This window comes from Sceloporus occidentalis, unplaced genomic scaffold (assembly GCF_023333645.1).
Source record: "Sceloporus occidentalis isolate IW3139 unplaced genomic scaffold, rSceOcc1.0.p SCAF_2, whole genome shotgun sequence".
NCBI classification, from domain to species: Eukaryota; Metazoa; Chordata; class Lepidosauria; order Squamata; family Phrynosomatidae; genus Sceloporus; species Sceloporus occidentalis.
This window is the reverse complement of record NW_028316982.1, coordinates 155,457-181,874: the sequence shown is the minus strand read 5'-3', so window position 1 is coordinate 181,874 and position 26,418 is coordinate 155,457. Positions and strand designations below refer to the sequence as shown.

At 49.1% G+C, this 26,418-nt stretch overlaps 1 protein-coding gene across 5 annotated transcripts in view; it reads right to left on the bottom strand.

Moving 5' to 3' along the window:
- Positions 1-1,119: 1,119 nt before the first annotated feature.
- Positions 1,120-26,418, bottom strand: part of LOC149317814 (dynamin-like GTPase OPA1, mitochondrial) — a 55,535-nt gene continuing 30,236 nt past the window's right edge. For 4 of the 5 annotated variants that reach the window (XM_089508500.1, XM_089508503.1, XM_089508502.1 and 1 more), the window contains 8 exons: positions 26,309-26,417; positions 25,968-26,047; positions 25,694-25,834; positions 19,879-19,995; positions 17,988-18,081; positions 17,523-17,633; positions 3,570-3,650; positions 1,120-2,987 (listed from right to left, as the gene is read on the bottom strand). In XM_089508500.1, the coding sequence (XP_089364626.1) occupies positions 3,583-3,650; positions 17,523-17,633; positions 17,988-18,081; positions 19,879-19,995; positions 25,694-25,834; positions 25,968-26,047; positions 26,309-26,417 (720 nt within the window). In that variant the 3' untranslated portion in view covers positions 1,120-2,987; positions 3,570-3,582. Of the gene's footprint in view, positions 2,991-3,569; positions 3,651-17,522; positions 17,634-17,987; positions 18,082-19,878; positions 19,996-25,693; positions 25,835-25,967; positions 26,048-26,308; position 26,418 lie in introns of all 5 variants that reach the window. The other variant, XM_089508501.1, reaches the window with a different exon arrangement.

Sequence of the window (26,418 nt, the reverse complement as noted above, 5' to 3'; positions counted from 1 at the left end):
GTTGGACTGAATGGCCCTTGCGGTCTCTTCCAACTCTAGGATTCTATGATTCAACCCTTTGCAGGGCATTTGTTTGGACAGCCAGCGAAAGCCTTTGGGGTCAAGACCAGAACCCAGACCCCCCCCAAAAGAGAACTCAAGGGGCAGCTGCTGTCCTCTACGTCAAGTCAGCTTCGACCCATGGCACCTCTCTCAATGAGGGACCTCTGGGATGCAAGATCCCCTGGCCATTCCCTGCTCAGGTCTTGCAAAGTCAGGGCAGTAGTCATGGTGGCTTCCTTGATGGACTCCATCCGCTGCTCATGCCGTCTTCTTTCACACACAATGGTAGCAACTGTGGAGTTTTGGAAAACAGGAGGCCGTGGAGTGCCAGCGTAGTGAAGTAGTAGTGCTTTGTGTGTTGGGCTATGAATCTAGAGACCAAGGTTCAATCGCTGTCACATGTTCTCAGGGGAAGCCAATGGCAAGGAAACTCCAGGCATGTGCTCAGTCCTGCTTGCTGACCAGCCCCTCTTGACCCACACCGGTCCCCATCCTCCAAGGGGAAGAAGCCTGTTTAACGCTTGGCCATAGAGCCTGAGCGTCTCCCTGAGGAAAATGGAGCAGAGGACAGAACCGGGAGCGGGGGGATAGCACAGGGATACCTGGTTAATCATGGACAATATGAAAAGTAAAATGATACTGGGAAGTGCTCTCTCATAGCCTCCAACTTGTTTCTGTTGCTGCACGCCTTTGCATTTAAAGGTTTTCCTGGCAAAGTGTCTCCGGAGCAGGTTTGCCACAGCTGCCCTCCTCCTGAGGCTGAGAGAGTGTGACTTCCCCAAGACCCCCAATTGATTCCCAGGGTTAAATGGGCATTTGGTCTGGGTCCAACGCTCAAACCAGTATGCCATGCTGGCTCCCTCACCTCAACCTCGCAGGTAGAAAAACGTCTGTAAATATTTGCTTTTGCGTGCAAGGACGGAATAAAACCCAAGGTTTACCTGCCTTGCTAAGAGAGGCCCACTGAACCCTGACTGTTCTTTGTGCAAGAAATTTCTCATCTAAAAGGAATGGCAGAGAGCAGACCTGTGACACATGCGCACAGACACAAAGACACACTTGCAAGGCTTGAGCTGCTTAAGTGTTCAAAACCTGCATTTATTGAGCTTCTCTTCAATGACATCTGCATTCAATAAATAAACTTCCAGGGGATACATCATGCAAAATCTCAGGTCGGCAGCAGAGACTGAGACCCCAAAAGTGCACCAGGCGGCAGAAAGGGGAAGAGCATCAGGGTCAGTGGGCATGTGGCATCTCTGGCCAAAGACAGCCCCATTTGTCCAGCGAAGGTGGCCAAGGACACCCCTCTGCCCTCAACAGGGGTCTCCTCATTCGGGGCAGGGGGCTCTGGCCAGGAACTTCTCCGATGGCGTTTTAGGCCACCCCCAGCTCAGTGGAAGCCTCCAAGAGGGCCAGGGGGCAAGGAGATGGTCTTCCATGTAATGCCAGCTGATGAGTGGCGAGAGGAGAGGGCAGCCAACCAGTCTTGGCCCCTCCATTTTTACTGTTTTCCTCCTGGAAGAGCAGCACAGGGCTCCTCCGTCAACCTGGCCCTGCATTTCGGAGGGCAGAAGGCACAGCCAAGGCTACCATAAGGGCTGCAGCCGCGGCATGTGGGCATCCTCCTCCATGTGAAGGGCAACCGGAGACCAAGAGACGCAAGCATTTTGGAGCCAAAGAGCAACACAGAGAGACGTCTCAACCCAGCAACTGAGGAAGGGGAGAAAGGGGCTTTGAGGACCAGAGTGGTTACTATGGGGGTCTTATACATTTTGGAAACACAGAGAATGACCACTCCTTACTACACCTGAAAGGTCAAGAGGGAAGCGTTAGTGGCGAGAGAGAGAGAGAGAGCACCTCTCCCAGGTCAAGCAACTAGTGTCCCCAAGAATTCCCTGGAGGGCAGGCCATGGGCCTCCTCTCTGGGTCCAGGACCCTCGTCGGGCGAGGGCACCTCCTCCATGCCAACACAACACACAAAGGGACTCAGACAAGGGCCTTGGAGGTGTGCCAGCCTCCCTCTTGCAAGGCCATTGAACAAAGGGGAGAAGTCTTAACAAAGTGAGCTTTCCCTAGAAAAAGAAGAGGAACAAATGTCTTCAACCCTTCTCTCTTGGAGATGCTGAAGCAAGAGCATCCAAAGATGGAGACCTAACATTGCTTATCTGTGAAGCCAACCCTTTTGTCAGGCATGGAATCAGCAAGGGACTACTTAGCAATCTTAACAAATGAGGCGCGTCTGGTGACTGGAACCCCTTCTCCCTGCCTGACAAAAAACGCAGTCAAACAAACAGCAGGAGCCACCAGCTTCAGAGCAAGAGGGCCACAAATCTGGAAGCCCACTGGAGCCATTCACCGACTGCCATGGCTGAATTTCTCTGAAATGCTTCAACCAAGTCCATCGTTTACTCTCCAAAACGTTGTTTCTCAACAGGAAACCACTTGTTTCTGCCACTTGGAAGGACACATGGACACTGCTTTGCACATTCAAACAAGCAGTACTTAGATGTCATCAGTCTATGTACAAAGGTTGAACTTTTATTTTATGCTCCCGAGGGTCTTTTTAAACATTTTATTACACAACAGGTCCACCTAAAAATGCTTGAGAGGAGCCTGGAAGAGCCTGACCCTCCTTTGTCTGTTTCCAGGGGAGAAAAGAAAGGAACATGAATGATGGCGAATCTGAACGCCTCTCCAGCGCATCATCCCTTCACAGGAAGGACGCCCAGAGGTTTGGCGCCATGACTGCTTCTCTCTTGTCGCTCAACCAATGAGATACAGATTCCAGACATCCCAGTACTGTGAAGAATGGTGGCACTGGGTTTGTGACAAAGACCCTTCAGTAAGGTGACAGTGGAGGGAGGAAGAGGATGGGGATGATTCCACTTGCGCAGTTTGGGGCCGTGCGCGATCCGGACTGGGGCTTAGTCCTCACTACAAGGGTTCTGCTGAAACGTAAGACAAAAACAAACTGAATTTGCAAAGAGAGCCCAGCTCCGTTGCTGCAAGCCTTACAACTGGGAGGTCCATTGGTCTGAGGCATGGACTCAACACTCATGAGGTGGAGTCCTCCTGCAAAAAGAGGACAAGGGGGACCAGACCCTTGGCTGCCCAGAGAAAACACCAAAGCAGCCCCCTCACCTTTTTGCCATCCCACGATCCCAAACACTTTCCCATCCCAAGAGACGATGGCAGCATTCCCCTGCAAGTGGCTAAGATTTTGGAAACGGGACCCGAAAGGCCCAAAGGCTAAAGCAGCAAGAGGGAGAGGATCTGTCTATTGGCATGCGGGGCGCAATTCTGTCCAGGTGAGGAGTCCCAGGTTCAAGTCTCCCAACCAGGTAGCCTCTCTCTGTCCAGCCCATGGAGGACAAATGTCTGGCAAGATGGAGTGAGATGGGACACTCAGGGCCTCCTCCCGGCTCTCTCAGGATGTCTGCCCTGGGAGAGAAGGGTGTGCAGCAAATATGGGGTCTTGGCAGAGTAACACTTTGGCAACTTGCTGTTACTGTCAAAAAGCAGCCTACCTTTGTGAACCATCTACTTCTCTTCTTGATGGAGAGCTTCAATGAAGGCTTCAAGTTTCTCTTGGATCTCCCGAACTTTTTCTGGAAAGATTAAGACATTGCTGTGAAAATGGCTGAGCTCCAAAGAGATATCCCTCCTGGAGAAGGAAGGGAGGAAAGGCAGACAGGTGAAACTCAGAGCCAGAATGAGAGAGAGAGAAAGGCTGGGGATTGGGCCCATCGGGGAGAGAAAGGGGACTGACTCCAATGAAGTCAGTCCCCTTTGTTGGAAAATCATTGCATTCCCCTCCTCAGATAGATGGGATTTCCCTGCATGCATCTCTACTGTCTTCTATCTCTATCTGCATGCCATTTGATCCTGCTAAATTCCAGGGGCAATAAATACCTTTGTAAGTTGGTAAACAGATCATGGGATCTAGCTAACTTCCTTAGGAAGTCCTCTCACACAATAGATCTCTCCTGCTTTCCCTTCAGTCTCTCCATGCCCATGCATTGCTCTCCGAAAGATGGTGAGATACAGACTCCTTTTTTTGCCTGAACTATTCGCTAGATAGGTTAGGATGTAGCTTCCATGGATATGTAGATTTAAGCCATTAGTAAAGTTTTGTTTTTTAAACTACAAGCTATTTGTGTCAGCCTCAGTTCTTATAGAAGCATCTTAAGGCAAAAGACCATTTCTGCTGCTCTGCTGATTTACAAGCAAGACCCTCACAGCCTTGGCTTTGATAGCTTTGATATTTTTGTTTCCTTGCCAAGGGCTGAAGCCTCAGGAAACTTGAACTCCCCGACACCTACTACGATGGGGAAACCCTGCATGTCCAGTGCGCAAAGCTTTAGCCATCGCATAAAAGGAGGGAGAACACTGGGTCTCTCATTTGGAGGGTTTTTATTCCAGTCTCTTCCAGCTCTTTGATTCTATTATTCTTTTATACTTCTACTAAAACCTCTTCTAACAGGGGCTTTCTCGCTGACCGCCGCAGAAGGCGGCACGTGCCCCACTGCGTCTCGCTCACAGACCACGTTTGCTGTCCACCGCTAGGATTTCGACTTAGCTGACTTAGTTATTTATGTCTGTGTCATCATACAGATGCTTGTGCTAAATGCACTAAGTGCAGTACCTTACGTTTCTCCGTGTTGAATTTCATTTTGTTAGCTTTGGCCCAGCTTTCTAGTCTATTCAGGTCATTTTGAATTTTGATCCTGTCCTCTGGAGTATTAGCTATTCCTCCTAATTTGGTGTCATTTGCACATTTGATAAGTATTCCCTCAATACGTAAGGCACCGTGTGAATTGGTATGGATTCATTCACAGAGACTCCAGGACCTCCAAAGGAGGCCCTTCGCTCTCTCTCTTGGTCCAAGTGCCTTCCTGGCCGGCGGTCTCTCTGGCACAGCTACCTATAGCTCCTTGAGAACATCCCTGCCCCAAGCCCACCCCAGCATCTTTCCACTTGTCCGCATTTCCCACCAGTGCTCTGGCCATCGCTCTGGATGGCTCCTGCGCAAGAAAGCAAGGTCCCCTTGGATAGCTTTCTGTGCAGCGCAAAAGACGCGGACGCCGAATGCTGGGCAGCACTTGTTGAACAGCGGCCTCAGAGCCATTGGAGGGAGCAGCAGCCAGAGGCACAAAGCCCTCGTTTCCAGCTTTGCCACAATGAAAGGCGATGGGGGAGGCTTCTGCAGTGAATGGCCTTTCTCCTCCCCATTTACTCAGTGTTTACTCAAAAGATGAGCTGTTCCATGCCGCAATTCATCCTGGGCCCTGATCTGGTCATGAATATTCCCATAATCCCCTCTCTCCAATATCCCATAAACCCCAGTGGCTGACAACGGGGGCTAAGAAATCTGCTATTCAAAGGTCTGAAGAGACCCATTCAGGCCCCTGAGGCTCTTTGTCCCCACATGAAACAAAACCTACAGCCCACTCATTCTCTTTTCATTAATCTCCTGATAACCAGCTCTAAGGGGGCTCAAAAACAGACTAATTGATCTGTAATTAGGGTTTGAATACACACCAGGAACACAGCAAAACAAAGTGGAAGGGGAGGGGGGCTTTGGCTGGTAATGCCACCGCAAGACGACAAGATGGAAGACTTTTGCCCAGTTTTCGGGGAGAGTGGGTCTCAGAGGAGAGCCATGCCAGGAACAGGACTGAGGCGCTGGATGCAAGGCGGGGGAAATAAAGAGGAGAACCTTCCTATGCCCCCCTTCCCAGAGCAATGCTTCCTCCTTGCTTGCTCCCAGGAGACAGCCTCTTGGCTACTGCCATTACAGCAGCCAGCGCTCCCAGAGACTGACCAGCAGGCTCCCCATAATAACAACCCATGTGGTTTCACACTTGGCCATGGAAAATGTAGGGCCCACAGGCAGGCGCATGTCTAGAGAGGGGCCTCTCCCAAGTGAGGAAGTGAGTTACAGGTGCAAAGGGAACTGGTCCTAAACCAGGCAGAACAGCCAAAGGCAGGCATCCCACCTGGGAAGAAACCACTGGATCACTGTAAAGGGAGTCAGCACCACCTTCCTTTGAGGAGCTCTGCAGCGGTAGCAGCGCCAGCTGCCATAAAGAAATCCACCCCCAGCTCAAGGCGCCAAGTTCCCCCAGTTAGGTCCCTTGGCTCCCAGACTAGCTGGCAAACATCCTGCAGAACAGGAGCAGGAAGCCATTTCTCCCCAAAGACTTTGCAGAAAACGACTGAGAACAGCTGCTCCACACTACTGTAAGCCAGGGCCAGGATGCTAGACATAACCCGCACCCCATCCTGAACACCTCTGATCTCGCCTGATTTCACAAACCAAGACGGGTCAGGCCTGGTTAATACCCATATGGAAAACCATCAGAAGGGACAATCACCGGAGACCTCCATTTTGGGCTGGGAAGGAATCTCCAGAGGACCACTGCTGTGGCCAGACAGCACTGACAACACTGGGCTCAATGGACCACCAAAGCCTGGCTCCCTCCAAGGGCAACTTCCCTGACTCCTGGGCTAGGCCTGGACAGGCACACCAGGAGGGACAGGCCTCAAGATCACCACTATTCGCTCTGAGATACTCCCTCCCGATTCTTCTTCTGCTCATAATCTTCTATTGCCCTCGCCTAACAAATTTTCTGTGTTTCCTCCTGCTTCTTTGGATGAACTCTCTACACTTCTGAACTCTTGCAAACCTGCAACTTGTTCTCTTGACCCAATTCCTACTCGTCTTCTAATCTCTATAGCTCCTTCTTTTTTGCCCTCACTTCTCCATATCTCCAATCTCTCTCTCTCTACAGGCTCCTTCCCTTCGGACTTCAAATATGCTCTCATTTCCCCTATTCTGAAAAAACCTTCTCTTGACCCCTCCTCTTTGTCTAGCTATCATCTGATTTCCCTTTCTTTCTAAGGTTTTGGAACGGGTTGTTTATTCTCGCTGTCTTGAGTTTCTTGAAGCCAACTCCATTCTCGATCCCTTTCAGTCTGGCTTCCACCCAAGGCATTCCACAGAGACAGCCCTCACTAAGATCTCCAATGACCTTTTACAGGCCAAGGCTAATGGCCTTTACTCTGTTCTCATCCTTCTTGATTTGTCTGCAGCCTTTGACACTGTTGATCACTGTCTCCTAATTGACATACTCTCTGACCTTAGGTTCTCAGACTCTGTTCTCGACTGGTTTAGATCTTACTTGTCTTGCAGGGGTCAGACTTCTTCTCCTGTTCCCTTATCTGTTGGAGTTCCCCAGAGCTCTGTTCTGGGTCCCCTTCTATTTTCTCTCTACACACTGTCCTTAGGAAAACTCATTTCTCCTACCATCTATATGCTGATGACACCCAGTTGTATCTTTCCACCCCTGACCTTTCTCCAAGGCTTCAACAGCAAGTCTCGTCCTGCCTCACAGCTGTCTCACAGTGGATGCGCTTTCGGCGTTTGAAGCTCAACATGTCCAAGATGGAGCTTCTTGTCTTTCCTCCTAAGCCCACCCTTCAACACTCCTTTTCTGTCTCTGTGGACAACATTTCCATTCAACCAGTCCAGCAAGCCCACAGTCTTGGTTTTATCTTTGACTCTTCTGTCGTGTATCCCTCAGATCCAGACCACAGCCAAGGCTTGTAGATTGCCAAAATCCGACCATATCTCTCCGCCTCTTCTGCCAAGATCCTGGTCCATGCCCTAGTGATCTCACGACTAGATTACTGTAACGTCCTCCTGGCTGGGCTTCCTCTCTCTCACCTCCATCCTTTAATCTCTGTCCAGCATTCAGCTGCACGCATTATCACATCCACCCACCGCTCTGACCACATCTCTCCTGTCTTGGCATCCCTTCACTAGCTCCCCCTCCCTTTCTGCATTCAGTATAAGCTCCTGCTGTCAACATTTAAAGCCCTCCATGGGCTGCCCCTCCTTACTTATCAGACCTTCTTTCTCCTCACCTTCCCACCAAGGCCCTCCGTTCTGGTAGTCAAGGCCTGCTGTCCCAACCCAGGATTTCCTCTGCCCCATCTCGGATTCGCCCCTTTTCACTCGCTGCCCCTCACTCCTGGAACCTTCTTCCCCCGCGAGACACAAGGGCCCTGATCACTTCTTTAACCAGCTTCAAAACAGAGTTGAAGACCATCCTGTTCAGAGAAGCCTTCCCAGGCATTGCATAACTGTCACTTGCTATTTGATGTTCTTTTGATGCCTGTTTTATCGAACCATTTCCTGTATTGCTATGTATTTTATATGTATTATCCTACTAGAAAGGCCCCTTCCCCTCCACCTTTCCCTTCTCCCTTTGTGTCGTGTCTTTTTAGATTGTAAGCTTGAGGGCAGGGAACCGTCTAATTAAAAAGATTGTATGTACAGCGCTGTGTAAATTTACAGCGCTTTATAAATAAGGGTTAATAATAATAATAATAACCACCACCGTTTCCTTGGCATACTGCCCTTCCTTCCTCCTGCAAAGTCTGGATGCCCAGCGCAGGGACTCCACCATCCCAGGGATGCCTCAACTAGTTCGAATCCCAGGAAAGGGACAGTTTTGTCTCCTGCGGTGCGGAGTGCCTTCCCCTTAATCAAAGATTCCCCTTCTCTTGACATCAATCCAGACTCCTCCAACATCTTCATGGCCCATGGTTTCATTGCTCCACCGCGGTCACTGTGACCCTCTGCTCTCACACATGTTTCCTACTGACCCCTTCTCCATTTTATAAGTCCTGGGAAACTCCACTCTTGCAACCTGCAGGCGCTTCAGGCCCACTGAAAATAACATGCACAGGGATCTTGTAGCATCTTTGAAAGAAAGGAGGAGGTTCAAGTCTATGAAAGCTCATGTTACCAACTTCTTTCTTTCAGTTAGTCTCAGAGGTGCCCTTTGTATGTTATTTCCAGTGAGCCTGAAGGCAATGGTGAGGCCTGAAGGTTAGCCTCAAAGATGCTGCAAGATCTCTTTGATACTGATTTTCCAGACTAACATGGCTATGTCCTTGGAAATAACAATGCCAGCCACTATTTCAGCTAATTTCCAGACTGCCTGGCTATCTAACATGTACCAAGGGCCATGATCCAAGTAAATGGTACCCGGGCCATTTTCTTTTCTTTTAAAAAAACCATCATTTTACATTAATGCTTCACATTTTTAAGCCAGCTTCTTCTTGACCACATTCCTTTCCACTCGAGGAGGAGGAGGAGGAGGAGGAGAGCATCAGTGAAGCTTTATCTAAAGAGGGAAACCACCCAGGCTGCCTCTTAAAGAGAGCGATCTCCATCGATCACTTGCAAAGACAGAGGCATAATAAGTCTCCTGCCGCCCCCTCGGTTTCTCTAAGACCCCAAAACCAGATGGGAAGTGAAAGGACAGTCCGTGGGTCAAGAAAACACTGGGGAGGTTCCGCTTGTTTCCCGCGTTTCGGCAGCCAGGAGAGAAAAGGGGGTCAAGACGGAAACGGCTGGGCTGGCGGCTGGGAAAGGCCCTTTCTTCCGGGGGACAAAGGCTGGCGCTGTTCCTCAGCATCCCCAGCCTCAAGCGGGCAGAAAGATGGGCCTGTCAAAAGGCCAGACAAACGAATCTGGAGGGGATTCTTAAACAATTAGCTCATTAGTGCAAGGAGAACAGGAGGGACAAAGGGCTGCCAAAGGGGAAAAGCATTTGAATGGGATTTCTAACAGTTCAGCAAGAGAGTTGGGCCCATGAATCACCAGGAAGGCTATTACGGGAGCCTCGAGAAGAAAAGCTGAAGCAGCGAGAAGCATCTTGCCGTACGCCTCTCACTTCCCACCAAGGACTGAGCGCATCCCTGGGAGTCCCACGGCACGTGATGGAGCCAGTTTCGACCCTAAAGACCAAAGCTAGGCTTTCCAAGGTGTGGAAAACTGTGCCCAAAGAACTGGGGAACAACCATTAGCTGAGGCCCCACGTTTCTAGACCCAGCCAGCCTCAAAATTGGGTTCTCTGGGTGTCTGGGATCACAGCATCCAGCATCCTCTTTCACTGGTCCTGCTGGCCAGGGCTTCTAGGCACTGAAGGGTCCCAAGGCCCTGCTGCGACTGGAAAGCCATTAGGTTTTAATCTGCACCAGATGTTTACATATCATTCGCAGAGAACACGGGTAACTTTTGGGGCGTCAAGGTCTTGAGTGGGGAAAAAGTGAAGGAAGAGACTCCTGAGCAAAGACAGATGAAGGGCAATATGGAAGGGCAGTAGCTCAAGTACCTCAAGGAGACTCCGCCCTCCATAACTGCCATCCACTGGCCTGAGAGGGAGTTCACCAGGCAGGTCCAGCTCCATCAGGACTAGCCTGGAAGAAGGAAGAGCCCTCCCTCCAATCCATCTGCCTTGGTCCAGGCCTCAGAGGGAGAGAAGAACCACTGGACCTCATCTGCTTTCCCTCCACCATTCCCTTCTCCTTTTGTTTCGTGTCTTTTAGATTGTAAGCCTGAGGGCAGGGAACTGTCTGATTATAAACAACAATTGTAAGCCGTCCTGAGAGCCTTTAGGGATGAAGGGCGGGATAGAAATACCTAAATAAATAAATAAGTAAGAGCCATGGAGTTAGAAGGGACCCCAAGGGCCACAGAGTCCAAGCCCCCAACTAGCAAGACTCCACAAGTAAAGCTCTTCCAAGAGATGCCCATCCGGACGCCGCTGAAGAGCCTCCAAAGGAGGAGGGTCCACCAGACAGTCTCTTCCACTGCCAAACAGGGCTCACTTTTAAGAAGTTCCTCCTAATATTTAGGTATTTACTTCTGTCTTGTAATTTGTCCTGGTCTCTGGAGCAGCAGAAGACAACCTGCATGCCATCCTTTCAGGAATTTAAAGATGGCTCTATCCTGTCACCTCTCCGTCTTCTTTTCTCCAAGCTAAACAGACCCAGCTTCCTAAATCATTCTGCATAAGCCTTGGGCTCCCAACTTTTGACTACCTTGGTTCCCCTCCTCTGGACACAGTCCTGCTTGCCAATAGCCTTCTTGAACTGAGGTGCCCAGAAATGGACACAGGAGTCCAGGTGATTCCAGCCAAAGCAGGAAAGACTGGCATGAATGCTTGGCGCTACGCTCCTGTTGATGGAACTGCACTGGCCCTTCTGGCCGCCCATCCCACTCCTGGCGCAGGCTTAACTGAGGTCTATTCAGACCCCAGTTAAAGCAGAGAAGGGCAGCTGCAGGAGCAGGAAAAACCCCTCCCAATCCGCTTCATACGGAGTAAAGCCAGGGCCTGCACAGCACCATCGACAGCAGCAGCAGCAGGCCATCCAGGCCCAGGGCTGTGCACTGGACACACCACCTTTTGCAAAGGTTATTTTACTGTGGCAAACAGCTCTGAGAACCCACAAAAAGATATCGCATTTTACAATAGGTGTGTATCACACCACTGTGCAAGTCTATCTCCAACTTTTGATGGCTGCTTCTTCCAGAGGGTTATACCAGCATGGCTTCAGCGGAGAAGCCATGGAACGGACCTCTGGCCTGCAAAGCACAGGCCTGCCCTTCCACGGAGCATCAGGGAGAAGGCTACTAAGTGTGTGGGAAACAATGGCTCCAGCCTTCTTGCTGCCGCTTGCGAGGGCGTCTGGCCAGGGGTCCCCAATCTTTGGTCCTCCATTCATTTTGGACTTCAGATCCCAGAAACTCCAGACAACTTGGTCAATAGTCAGGAATTATGGCAGTTGGAGTCCAAAACATCTGGAGGACCAAAGGTTGGGAACCACTGCCCAAACCTGGCTATCTGGGGAACTGAGCTAACCCCAAGGCCAGATTCAGAGAGGAACCATCTGAACCCAAGCCCAAGAACCTGGCTGCCAATACATGCCTCACTTAAATTCACAGCGTTGATGGAGGATTTTCAAAATCACAAATGGTTTGGGACCCCCACACCTGAAGTAGCCCCTTTCCCTATACACACACACACGGTGGGCCCTTGTTATCCGCTGGGGTTTGGTCCCAAGATCCCCCCTCCGTGGATCACAAAATCAAGTCCCGTTAAATATAATGACACAGCAAAATGGTGTCCCTTATTAAAAAATGGAAAGTCAAGGTTTGATATTTGGAATTTATACTTCTTGGGAACATTTTCAAACTGTGTATAAAAAATCCGTGTATAAGAACCTGGAACCTGGTTTATTTTTTCCTAGAAGTATACACAGATTTAAACTGCATTTTATTCTGCAAATTGTTTAAATTATTATTTTTATGGTTCTAAATGATTTTATACTGGCTTATACTGATTTTGCTAGTACACCATCCAAAAAGACCTATGATATATAAAGAGCCATAAGATGTTAAATAAAGCACATTAGCCTGTCCAAAAGAAGCCTCCCAGTCCCCAGAAACTCCCTTCTGAAGGGAAGGGAAGAGCAAAGGAGAGGCTCCTTCCTTCCTTCCCTGCCTGCCTGCCTCCTGGTCAAGAAGCCCTTGGAAAAGGAAAGGCCGCAGGGAAGAGGGTTTGGGGACCGCTTGGTCCGCCTCCAGCTTCTTCCAAACCCCAAACTGCTGCGGTCAGACGAAGTGGGTCTAGGCGGGAATTCCTGAACGTCTGGCGAGTTCGGATTACGAGCAGCTCTCCTCGGAAGCGGAAAGGCTTGCAAACACACACTTTTGATGGGAATTCAGAGACATCACCGAGTTAGTCTGGAAAACCAGTGTGCAAAGGGATCTGGAACACCTTTGAGACTAACTGAGCAAAAGAAGTTGCAGCAAAAGCTTTCATAGACTTGGTCTTCTTCCTCAGATGCATGGAGTGAACTGGTGCCCAAGAAGGACCTTTATAATCAGACTGTACCACTCGCCATAGAAATGCAAAACTTGTGGGCATCGCATACAAAGAAATCTTGTAGTACCTTTGAGACTAACTTATAGCATAAGCATGCACCTGTGGAAGTGGACCAAGTCTACAAAAGCGTATGCTGCAACTTCTTTTTCACAGTGAGTCTCAAAGGTGGGCAAAGAGGATTTGGGTCTATTTCAAAATGCTATTGGAAAACACTGAAATCCTGGACCGTGCCAACAACTATCAGGTCAGAATGCACTGGGAAGCCACTGACATCCACAAACACCTGGGCAACTTCAACAGGAAAGTGAACAAAGTGTGGCTCCCAGCCCTGAAAAACACCAAAATCAAGACCCAGCAAAATGCAAATGAAAACCAGTGAGGGTCCTGGGGGGTTCCCAGCAGACAATGGATCTCCTAAAACAGACACAACCCTCCTTGCATCTCCTCCCAGCCTGAGGCTTTGCCATTCAACAAGGACTAACATGGAGATCACTCCTCCCAACCAACGATATATACTCCACTCCCTTCCACGCCAAGATGCCAAAGCCACAGATCCCGGCAAAACGTCAGGAATAAGCTCTTCTAGAACATGGCCACAGAGCCCCAAAAATCCCACAAAACACTGTGCCAACTGTAAATTGCCAGGCTGGTATTTTGGCCACGGCATCCCTAGTTTTATTTGGGTAATTAATGATATGAGCCAGTATGGCATAGTGGCTTTGACTCCAAATCCGAATGCTAAGGTTTGATTCCCTGCTCAGCCATGAAACCCACTGAGTGACTCTGGGCAAGAAGTCACACTCTCTCGGCCTCATCAGGGGAAGAAGGCCATGGCAAACTTCCTCTGGACACATCTTGCCAAGAAAGCTTGGCTGGAAACGACCTGAAGGCACACAGCAGCAGCAGCAGCAGCAGCAACAACTATTGACAAACCACCTCCAGCAAAGAGTCTCAGGGCCATGGAGAATAGGCTGGCAATGAAAAGAAGGAAATGCCTTCACAAAGCCCCTGCAACAGAGTGAGCAGCCGGGGGACAAGGAGAGATCTGCCTTGCGGCTGGAGCGAATGCAAGGTCAGCCAGAGTCTGGCCTGAGCGTGGCGCTGGCCACCTGGGCAGCGTCCCGACTCCGGCCCTTGTTTGGTCCACTTGCAAAAGGCTCTCGTGCCACGCTCCTGATTCCCCCACGCGACAGCCTTGAAGGGCAGCACAGTCTGGACTGAGTTCGAGTCTTGCAGTCACCCACAAAGTATGCAATGCAGCGGAGGAGGAAGGGTGGTGGAGCAGATGAGGGTGAAGAGGATGGTTTGGCTGCTGAAAACGGTCTCTCTGTTTCAGGGTCTACCAGAGGAATTTTGGACTCTCAGCGATTCAGATTCCATGAATCCACAATAATCTCATTATCCAGCAGTTTTATCAATTTGTTCTTATATAAATAAATCACTTTTCCCCAAAACTAAGACTCAAGGCGGCTCACAAAAATTAAGAACAAATACAGTGGACCCTTGTTATACGCTGGGGTTTGGTTCCAAGATCCCCCGTGGATAACAAAATCTGTGGATGCTCAAGTCCCATTAAGTATAATGACAGAGCAAAATGGTGTCCCTTATAAAAAAATGGAAAATCAAGGTAAATTTATACTTTTTTGGAACATTTTCAAAGCATGTATAAAAAATCCGTGTATAAGAAGGGCCGACTGTACAGGGAAATGCTTATAGAAAGACTAGAAAATGCAGAAAGCTACTGCCAGAATTCACCTCTCCTTCCCACAGAATTGCTGGTTGCTGCAGAAGGCCTTCCTCTGCCTTTTAAGGAAGGAGTGTGCTCCACTTTCATCTCTTTTATTACGTTTTAAATGCGTTTCAGACTCTTTTAACTTTGTGTTTTTAATATAACTTTGACAAATCAGAATGCAAAGGCCTCTTGTAGCACTTTTGAGAATAAGTGAAAGAAAGAAGTTGGCAGCATGAGCTTTTGTAGGCTTCAGCCTACTTCCTCAGATGCATGTTTTTAGATGCAAAACACGTTTTTAGATGCAAAACATGCATCTGAGGAAGAAGGCTGAAATCTACAAAGCTCATGCTGCCAACCTTTTTCCTTCCGCTTAGTCAGAATCCCCAGGACTGGAAACATCTCAGGACCCCAGACAAAACCAGGACAATTTCAACAGGTTCCAGGGTTGTTGTGTTTTTTTTTTTTTTTTTTTGGGGGGGGGGTTCAGAGAGGCTAGTTTTTAAGACTTCCAAGAGTGTGCAGAACAGCCCCGACTGCCTCCCAAAGTGGAGATGTATGCAAGACTGGGCAGCAAGGGTCTCCTTACAAACACAATGTACTTTGGGAATTATTTTTCCATGGAGAGGGGCTGCTTCAGGCTGGGATCAGCAGAAGCTGGTCTCTTCCCTTCTTCTCTCCCCTTTGAAAACGGTACTTGCTCCCAGGAAATAAAGCCTTTTAATTTGAACCCGGCATTTTTGTATTAATATGAAGGTGTGCACTAATACAGGACTAATTAGAAAATTAAGTAGCAAAATGCAGCTCATACGTTATTGCCACTAGCTTAAATAATAATTGTTCTTTAAGAGCAAGCTGTTTTGGCAGAACTTACGTTAATGGATGGATTTGTTTCTGGATGGCATGTCTTACATTATAAAATACAGTGACTAGAAAGAAGCCACTGCTGCTGGATGCTGGTCTAACAATGAACAGCTGCCAATAAAGTGTTGTTATTCTTAAACTGCATGTTGAATGCAATTGCAACTTTAGTTTGTTCCTCAGTCATGGAGAGATGCATTTTCGAATTCACTCCCCAGCAAAGATGGCAGTAGTTCCAGGAAAGGACAGGCAGCACGTCTCGAACCAAGCACCTTTCTGAAGCTGGGAGGGCTGTCAGAGCTCAGCAGGAGGGACGCATTAAAACCAATTCCTGGACAAACATCACCAGCTGCAAGTATTACAGACAAATATTTTGGCACGCAACCTCTTGGCCCATGCCTTTTTCAGACGTTCTGGGGCCATAAAATGTCATACTTGATCCCAGACCAACAATATTAATACTGAAGCTATTTAGTTCCAAACTATATTTCTAACAGAATCATATTTTCTGTTTTCATGTGTTCATAAAACATATGATGGATTTGTTTTTTTAAAGCAAGGCAATTTCTGTTCCTTTGCTTTTTCTGGGAATCCCTTTACAAGCAGGTGTCGCAAGGCTTCATTAACTGCAATAGCAGCAAAAGGGGGAAATCAACTCAAAAGAACGCACCTCCTGAACCAACCCCCCAAAATAAATCTCCAGAGGAAGAAGGAAGAAGCCGGGGACAAAGGATCACAGTACGCTAGAACGGCGCGCTTGGCGGCTCCAGGGCAGCCTCTCATGAGGAGAGAGCGCATACAGGGCGCAAGGGAAGGCGGAGAAGCCCTTTCAGCCACACAGCGGTCAGTCGGTCGGCCTCGGCATTAAACATCGAAGTCCCCTTAGCAACAGGGTAAGCCGCTGCATCCGGCCGCAGGCAAGCCCTGGCAAGAGAGAGGCTTTGTTGACCGGGAAATGCTTACAGAAGATTAAAACACAAATATTGGAGGAGGAAGGGAGGAGGATCGCCAATGGCGGCCAGCTGTGTGCGCCACACCTTCGCCCAAAGGAAAGGCTCATGGATAGAGGCACCTGGGACTCAGCCAGGAAAGGGGCAGCAGCCCCTGCGCGCCTGGTCTCTGTTCACTGCATGGAAAGCCAAGACTGACTGCCATGCATGAACAGCCCTTCCATTGAGGGAGAAGCCCAGAGCAGAAACGCTCCGAAGCCCGGCAGCCGGAATACAAGCCGGCCCCAAGATGGCCATTTCTGCGCTGTCAACAGAAGGCCTGGGACACACGGAAGAATGCTCCGACCCTCTTTCCAGCCTGAAGAGGGACGCTGGGCAACCCAAAGGCCTGCTGCGTAAAAGCTGCCCAAAAGGCTGGCTCCGTCAGTGGAGCCATGATGCCCCAGAAACGTCTGGGGAGCACCACTCTAGTGTATTCATGAAGAAACAGCAAAAGGGTCACAATTCCTAAAGCTTTCCTCAAAGTGGTAGCCAAATCAATTCCCTGGGCCAAACACAGGAAAGCAACCTAACCAAGATGGATTAAGTTAATACTCAACACCCACTTGGTTTTTAAAGCCTACGTCTAATAAAACAAGCACCATTAAAGAAATAAAATAAACACACACACAACCTACGAGGAGAGACTTAGGGAATTGCTGGGGATGTTTAGCCTGGAGAAGAGAAGGTTAAGGGATGACATAATAGCCGTTTAAGTACTTGAAGGGATGTCATATTGAGGAGAGAGCAAGCTTGTTTTCTGCTGCTCCAGAAACTAGGACCCGGAGCAATGGATGCAAGATCCAGGAAAAGAGGTTCCACCTGAACATTAGGAGGAACCTCCTGAGAGTAAGGGCTGTTTGACAGAGGAACACACTCCTTCCTTGGAGATTTTGGTGGAGTCTCCTTCCTTGGAGGCTGTCTTTAAGCAGAGGCTGGATGGCCATCTGTCAATGGAGGTGCTTTGATGGAGCGTTCCTGAATGGCAGAAGAAGGGGGTTGGACTGGACCAGGGCCCTTCTTGGGGCCTCTTCCAACTCTATGGGCAGAATCCTCAGAAGTGAGAGGCCAGGTCTTGCAGGCCAAGTGGTTTTTACTAGACAGACAGACAGACAAGATGGATAGAGAAAGAGACTGATCAAGAAAAAGACTCACTGAGGTCCTCAGCAAGCTGAACTCTTTTTCCCGTTAGTAACTTCATTTTCTTCTCACAGTCCTCCGCAAAATCTTCCAGCACTTCTTTCACATTCTTTTCTAGGCGCCGCACTGAAGGAAAGAGACAGAACTATTTCTACATTCTGCAGGAGGAAAAAACCCATTATGGCGGAGGAAGGTGCTTTTGCCAGACGCTGACTCGTGTGTGTGTGTGTGTGTGTGTGTGTGTGTGTGTGTGTGAATGTCCACACCACCAAGTCCCGCTTTGTCTTTACTTTTGTACCACAACAAAAATATTTTGTGCCTTCGCAACGCTGAGTGTGTTGTGTGGTAAGAACGCAAATGCAAAGCCAAGATGCAGCAAAGTCAATGGAGGGTGACCACTTCTGGCCCCAGAGTCTAAGGAAGGAGAGGTCTGAGGGGCAGGGATGGGGCCCAGGGCCCCCAAGGGACGGTGGCCCTCACCTTCCGTGTTGGTCAGCTGCTGCCTCAGCGTGTTGGCCGTGATGGACAGCATGCGCTGAATACGCCAGAAGAGGACCACATCGTTGCATTCCAGCTGAAACCAATAAATAATAGTAAGTCAGGACTGAACACACAGTGAGGTCCATTTTTCACATGCAACTCAAGATGCTTTAAAATGCCTTTCTTCAGTCTCTCAATGCTTCAAGCAACAAGTAATACTCCATAAACACATTCAGTTTTAAACAAAAGCCTCCAACTGAAGAGTGAAAAAAGCCTTTGCAACTATCAGATCCCAGCCACAATAAACAAGTCTTTTGGCCCTTATGGGCAACAGCCATGGATGGCCTCCTCCTCCTCTGTCTCCAAGCAGCGTCCTGTCGCCCTGCAAAGGGTCCAGAGCGGTGGGTGCCCTGATGTGCCTGGCCCCTTGCAACCAGAGGGCAGGCAGTCTCAGGTTTGAGGTGCAACAGCTGGCAACGTCTGCCAGGGCCCCCAAATCCTGTGGCCCTTTTGCTTTCAACTAGGAGAGAGAATGGGCTTCCCATTTGTCACCAGCCAAAGTGCTTGAAACTAGCAGTATCCATTGCAAAATGCAACATACTATTTACCATTCTGAAATGGCATTAAATGCAACAGATCCTGTTTCACCCACAATGACAGCAAGCTGTCTGGAAATTCAGTTGTTTTACCAAAGGGTCAGCAAAGCCTAACACGCAGAGCACTCGATGCGCCTGTGGCTGTCGCGAGGAACGCCTAAACCAGAAACGCCTGGAGCCCTCGCTTCCACTCGGTTGGCCGCCAGGAAAGGCTACGGTGGGAGCAGAGAGGCTGGCCATAAAGGGCTGAAGGCACGGCGAGGGCCAAGACAGATCCGCATCCCTTAATGTCTATCCCTTAACGGACTTCGCTGTGAGCTTTTCGGTCAGGAAGGCCTTCCCAGCATCTGGCTGGCTGCGCAGGAGAGGCCTCGTATGTACTGTATGTGCTTTCTAATCTCTTGTTGACTCAAGGCGGCCCCGTTGATTTCCCAGGGGTTCTCAGGCAAGGAAACCACAGAGGTGGCTTTGCCAGTTCCTTCCTCTGAAAAGCAGCCTATGGCACCTGAGACTCTTTGGTGGTCTTCCTTCCAAGTACCAACCAGGGCTGACCCTGCTTAGCTTCAGACAAGATCTGGTGCCTTCAGTGTATTTAGGCCCCATGCTACCTTGTGTATGTGTGTTCCTTAAGGTTTATGGTGACCCATGAATTTGGTAGGAATGTCCAGAGGTGGTTTTGCCAGTTCCTTTCTCTGAAATACAGCCTCCAGCGCCTGGGATTTCTTGGCGGTCTCCCATCCAGGTACTAGCCAGGGCTGTCCCTGCTCCCAAGATCTGGGGTGTGTGTGTCTGTGCCTCCAAGTTGCCTGTCAGTTTATGGTGGCCCTATGAATTACAGAGAGATTTCTTAAGCCAGGAATCTTCAAGGGTAGTTTTGTCAGTCCCTTCCTCTGAATTAGAGCCCACAGCTCCTGGCATCACACTTTACTGGAAACTGTAAATATGTCTTTTAATATCTTTTGAAATTAACAACGCTTTGTGTAACTGCCTGCTTCTTGGAGTCCCTGTTCTTTCAGGGCAGAGCAAGTGGGAAGCTGGAGACGCACCAGTTTTTGTTGAGAGGAGTTGCTCTTAGGAACAAAGAGCCCTACCTGCCCCCCCAAAATCCACTAAGGAAGAGGCCAGGCTCATCCCAAGAGTGCCCCCTGGTGGCAGCGCATGGCCACGCCACTCTCCCTTGCCCGCGCACAGTGTGCATACTCGCCTTGGTTGCTATGCACAGAGAGCACAGCCCCTCTTCTGCCCAGACAGGGACCCAGCCATTGCCAAGCGCTCCTCCCAACTCATTCACTCACCTCGGCGTCCACGAAATGCCTCTGGTAGTAATAAAAGCCCCGCCGGCAGAGGTTGCAGTGGCCCAGGGCCACCTTCAAGAAATGCCGCCTGTAAACCTGGTGCCAGGTGTCTTTAATCTGGGAGAGAGGGAAAGAGAAACGCCTGGTTGCTGTTGGCCTGAGTCCAGAGGGCTCCACTGCCAAAGAGGATCCATGTTGGGCTTGGCCCAGAAGAACCAGCCATTCTGTCTTCCCAGGTTGCAGAAGGCTGGCTGGGAATAAGGGCAGCAGTGCCCTTTGCTCCTACGGACCAAGGCTTCCACAGCAGCAATGTCTGGAAACCCTATGAAGCCCTATGAGGAGAGACGGAGAGAGCTGGGGATGTTTAGCCTAGAGAAGAGACAGTTTTAATATGTGAACGGATGTCACATTCAGGATGGAGCAAGCTTGTTTTCTGCTGCTCTGGAGAGTAAGACACATTGAAGCAATGGATGCAAGCTACAAGAAAAGAGACTCAATGGTCACCGGTGCTCTTTTTCTTTTGGCCCCAAAAGGTCTACCTAACAGTTGCCACCTGACAGCCACAAACCGGCACGCTCTCCTCCTTCCACAGAGCCTAAGCAGGGTCAGGCCTGAGGGTGGGCAACCAGGCACCAGGGAAACCACAGCAGGGATCTGCAGGGAGGGTTAGGGAAGCCCCAAAAGCCAGGGCCTGAGGTTGTGTCCTACATTGCATCCCCTGAACCGACAGGAGGTCCTCCCATATTATTATTCTTATCCCACAGGACCCACACCGGCAGGCACCCCATGAGGACAGGCAAAGGCAAAAGCTGCCCCACGGAGGACAGTCAGGGAGGCTGGGCAACAAAAATACTCTGTGCCTTCATAGTGCTGGGTCTGTTGTGAGCATCAGGTGGTAACAATGCCAACACAATCCATTCCAAGGCAAGTTGCCTCGAACCCAGGGAGACAAACACCAAGGAGGATAAGGCACTACAAAATGGAGGGCATTCCAAGAAGAATGTAGGACATTAGCAAATAAAAGCTAAATATACACTCATAAAAATGTAAATTTGTGCTTCTTAGTCGCACTCAAAAAGGGGGACAGTTTGGAGTTTCTGCTGGACAGAAGGTCGAAATGTAGGACATATCATGGAAAAAGAGGGCCCCTGGCCAGCCTGCTCAAACGCTTCATGCTGGAAAGAGGAATCACTGGATCTCAGAGATGGAAGAGATCCCAAGGGCACCCAGCCCAAGCTCCTGCCACGCAGGAAGACACAGTCAAACCACAGTTGGTAGCACTCTTGGAGGAGAAAGTGCAGCAGCTGGAGTGCAGAGTAGCTACACTTCAGCATATTAGGGAACAAGAGGATTTCCTGGACTCAATAGAACTAACCATCTTGGATGAGTACCACGCAGAGGAAGATGCTCGGGTGGAAGAGGTCACTTGCCAAACAGAGGAGGCAGACAGCTGGAGGAATGTCACAAAGAGAAGTAAGCCAAGAAGGAATTGTTCGGGGAGCTTGCAGCTAGAGAATCGATTCGAAGCTCTTTCCCTTATCAAGGAGGATGAAGAAGAGCAGCATGGACAGACTTCCGGGACAGAGCAGGGGAGCCTGAGAGTCCCACCCGAGGGAACAGTCGCTGCTAAGCCTCGGAGGAGGCGTGTGGTCGTAGTGGGGGACTCCTTGCTGAGGGGTACAGAAGCAGTGATTTGTAGGCCTGACAAGATGTCTCGAGAGGTGTGTTGTCTTCCAGGTGCAAAGATCCGTGATGTGACAGAGAGGCTGACAAGACTGGTCAAGCCTACTGACCAATACCCCTTCCTTTTGGTCCACGTGGGAACTAATGATACTGCAAGACACAGCATTCAGAACATCAAAAGGGATTACGAGGCGCTTGGTAGGAAGCTGAAAGGAATGGATGTACAGGTTGTCATCTTGTCTCTTCTGCCAGTTGAAGGGTCCAGGAAGGGAGAGGAAAATAGCGGATGTGAACAACTGGCTTCGCAGATGGTGCCGCCGAGAAGGATTTGGATTCTTCGATCATGGGCTGCGGTTCCATGAGGAGGGACTTCTTGCAACAGACGGGTTGCATCTCACGCCAGTTGGAAGAAATGTTTTTGCCAACAGTCTCAAGAACTTGATCAGGAGAGCTTTAAACTGAGTTCCGAGGGGAAGGGAGACAATATTAAGCAAGGCGAAAGGGATGGCGAAAATAGTCAAACTGACATAGAGGAAACAAGGCAAACAGTGCAAGGACCCAACAGTGGGAGGCAAAAAAACTTGCACAGGCAGCAAGTAAAAGGGAACCATGGTCTGCGATGTCTCTACACTAATGCACAGAGCATGGGAAATAAGCAAGATGAACTCGAACTCCTAGTACAACAAAGCAAATATGATATAATAGGCATCACTGAAACCTGGTGGGATGAGTCTCATGATTGGAATGTGGAAATAGAGGGGTATAACCTTATTAAGAGAAATAGGCCAAACAGGAAAGGAGGAGGAATAGCACTATATGTCAGAGATATTTACACCAGTGAAGAGATCCTGGACATCAATCATGGAAGCCAGGTGGAGAGCATCTGGATAAGAATCAAAGGGGAGGGAAACAACAAGGATGTTACAGTGGGAGTCTACTACAGACCCCCAAGTCAGACTGAGGAATTGGATGATGCCTTTCTAGAACAGATGACCACACACTCAGAAAGGAGAGATGTAGTAGTGATGGGCGACTTCAACTATCCTGATATTTGCTGGAAGTCAAACTCAGCAAAATCCTCAAGGTCTAGCAAATTCCTCACTTGCCTGGAAGACTATTTCATGGTCCAAAAGGTGGAAGAGGCAACAAGGGGGTCAGCTATTTTAGATCTGATCCTAACCAACAAGGATGACTTGGTTAATGGGATGCAAGTGGTGGGATCCTTAGGTGGAAGCGACCATGTTCTCCTGGAGTTTGTTATACAATGGAGAGGAGAAGCCAGGCAGAGTCAGACACGCATCCTAGACTTTAGGAGAACGGATTTCAGTAAACCTAGAGAAGTATTGAGGGTGATCCCTGGTCAGAAATACTAAAAGATAAAGGAGTTCAGGATGGATGGGACTTTCTCAAAAGGGAGATACTGAAGGCACAATTTCAAACAGTTCCAGTGAGAAAGAAAAACGGGAGGTGTCTCAAGAAACCAGGATGGATGACTAAGGAACTTTCAACGGAGATGAGTTTGAAACGGAACATGTATAAGAAATGGAAAAAGGGGGAAATCACGAAAAAGGAATTCAAAGAAATAGCAGGCATTTGTAGGGTAAAGTCAGAAAAGCTAAAGCGCAGAATGAACTCAGGCTTGCTAGAGAGGTTAAGAACAATAAAAAGGGCTTTTTTGGATATGTCCGCAGCAAAAGTAAGAAGGAGGAAACGGTAGGGCCACTGCGTGGAGAAGATGGCAAAATGCTAACAGGAGATAGAGAAAAGGCAGAATTACTCAAGACCTTCTTTGCCTCAGTCTTCTCAGAAAAGGCAAAGGGGCTCAACCTGAGGATAATGGAGCAGAGGACAGAATAGGGGAATTTCAGCACAGAATAAGTAAAGAGATAGTAGAGGAACACCTTGTTAATCTAAATGAATTTAAGTCTCCGGGACCAGATGAACTCCATCCAAGGGTATTAAAAGAACTGGCAAAAGTAATATCGGAGCCATTGGCAATCATATTTGAAAACTCCTGGAGAACAGGAGAGATCCCAGCCGACTGGAGGAGGGCAAACGTTGTCCCCATCTTCAAAAAGGGGAAGAAAGAGGATCCCAACAATGATCGTCCAGTTAGTCTGACATCAGTTCTAGGAAAGATTCTGGAGCAGATCATTAAACAGAGAGTCTGTGAACATCTAGAAGGCAATGCCATAATCACAAAAAGTCAACATGGGTTTCAGAGAAACAAGTCATGCCAGACAAATCTAATCTCTTTCTTTGATAAAATGACCATCTTGTTAGATGAAGGGAATGCTGTGGATATAGTATATCTTGATTTCAGTAAGGCCTTTGACAAGGTTTCCCATGACATTCTTGCAAACAAGCTTGTAAAATGTGGGCTAGACAAAGGAACTGTTACATGGATCTGTAATTGGTTGACCGGCCGAAGCCAAAGGGTGCTCAACAATGGCTCCTTTTCATCCTGGAGAGAAGTGACCAGTGGGGTCCCACAGGGCTCTGTCCTGGGCCCAGGGCTATTCAACATCTTTATCAATGACCTGGATGACAGAATTGGGAACATACTTATCAAATTTGCAGATGACACCAAGTTAGGAGGAATAGCTAATACCCCAGAGGACAGGATCAAGATTCAAAATGACCTGAATAGACTAGAAAGCTGGGCCAAAGCTAACAAAATGAAATTCAACACAGAGAAATGTAAGGTATTGCACTTACGGCGGAAAAATAAAATGCACAGATATAGGATTATGGGGGACACCTGGCTGAATGAAACTACGTGTGAAAGGGATCTAGGAGTCCAAGTAGACCACAAGTTGAACATGAGTGAACAGTGTGATGCGGCAGCTAAAAAGGCCAATGCTATTTTAGGCTGCATCAATAGAAGTATAGTGTCTAGATCAAGAGAAGTAATAGTGCCACTGTATTCTGCTCTGGTCAGGCCCCACCTGGAATATTGTGTCCAGTTCTGGGCGCCACAATTCAAAAAGGACATTGAGAAACTGGAGCGTGTCCAAAGGAGGGCGACAAAAATGGTGAAGGGTCTGGAAACCATGCCCTATGAGGAAGGACTTAGGGAGCTGGGGATGTTTAGCCTGGAGAAAAGAAGGTTAAGAGGTGATATGATAGCCCTGTTTAAATATTTGAAAGGATGTCATATTGAAGAGGGAGCAAGCTTGTTTTCTGCTGCTCCAGAGAACAGGACCCGGAACAATGGATGCAAGCTACAGGAAAAGAGATTCCACCTCAACATTAGGAGGAACTTCCTGACAGTAAGGGCTGTTCGACAGTGGAATGCACTTCCTCGGAAGGTGATAGAGTCTCCTTCCTTGGAGGTCTTTAAACAGAGGCTGGATGGCCATCTGTCAGGGATGCTTTGATTTGGATTTCCTGCATGGCAGGGGGTTGGACTGGATGGCCCTAGTGGTCTCTTCCAACTCTACGATTCTATGATTCACTCACTCGCACACAGCGCTGCAGCCACAAATTTCGCCAAAGTAGCACACAGCAACTCAGCACAGGCAGGACTTGGAACACACTTCCTTTGGCAATCCTCCACTGACAGGCCCAAAGTGTATTATTATTATTATTATTATTATTATTATTATTATTATTATTATTATTCTGACAGAGAATGGGATGTTTTTCGAGAAAGGCCAGCAAAGAGGGTGATGTACTCTTGTTTTGTATTTGTTTTCATGTGCAAGCTGCCAAGTCCTGCTTTTGGGGAAAAGGTGGGATGTAAATAAAGTTAACCTCCTCCTTCTCTTCCTCGTTTTGTGGTAACAGTCTTTTCCACACACAACCCTTTTCATACTGTGCCCCCCCTTACACTTACACACACACACTCTTCCTCAACCCAATTTATTTTTAAAGCCTCTGCTGGCCACTTGCAGGCGGGAGGAAGAGACTTCAAGGGGATTTCTTGAATGGCGATCCCGGTGCTCAGGGACGACTAACCCCTCCCTCGCCCCCCAAAACCTCACCCTGCCCCCCTCCAGCTTTAAACCATCCTCCAACAACAACCACAACAACTTGGTAGCCTGCAAACACATGACTGGATGAACGGTCTGGATCATGGCCTACCACTCCAAAGCCAGGCTCGGCAGGCGTCCTGCCGGTGGCCGCTTACCAGGCACGGGTCGACCGCCACTCCTCTGGCCTCCAGGTTCTTCCGGACGGTGGTGACCTCGTCGTTGGCCAGGTAGGCCGGGTGCTCCTCGTTGCACTTCATCATCTTCTCAAGCTCATTCTTGGTCTCGTTGCGGATGGTCTGAGACAAAAGAGGTGCAATTCCTGGTTTGCTTTGTTCCCTACTGTCATTGGCTGCTAAAGCAAAGTCTGGACGGACCCATGGAGGAGGAGGGGGGTCAGTTTCCAGCAATACATCCCTGCGTCTCTTTTACCTGCTCTTTGGTGCGCCTCACCCAGTAGAGCCACCTTTTCTTCCAGTCTGGGCCCACCATGTCCTCAATGACGGATTCAGCTGGAGAGACAGAGAGGAAAAGCTGAGACAAGCCAGAAAGGAAACCTCCACGACAGCAACGCAACACAGCAAAGGGGTTTGCTCTCTCTGTCCCTCTCCCTCTCCCCAGCGATGGAAGACAGAGAACCATTGCAGAATGCTCCTGGACCGAGCGCAAGGGAAGGCGGCCAGTGTGGAGCTCACCAGAGGCAGCTCAGTGGCAGAGGGGCTTTCAAGGGTGTGGGGCAGAATGGAGGGGGCTAAAGGAGGGAAGGCACTCACTGTCCTTCAGGCGACTCTGCAGCGTCTCCTCCATGAACTGGATGGCCGCGTCCCACTGCTGCTTGTCTGAGATGGAGCGGTCCTCCAAGGCATTGTGCTGGATCACCCTC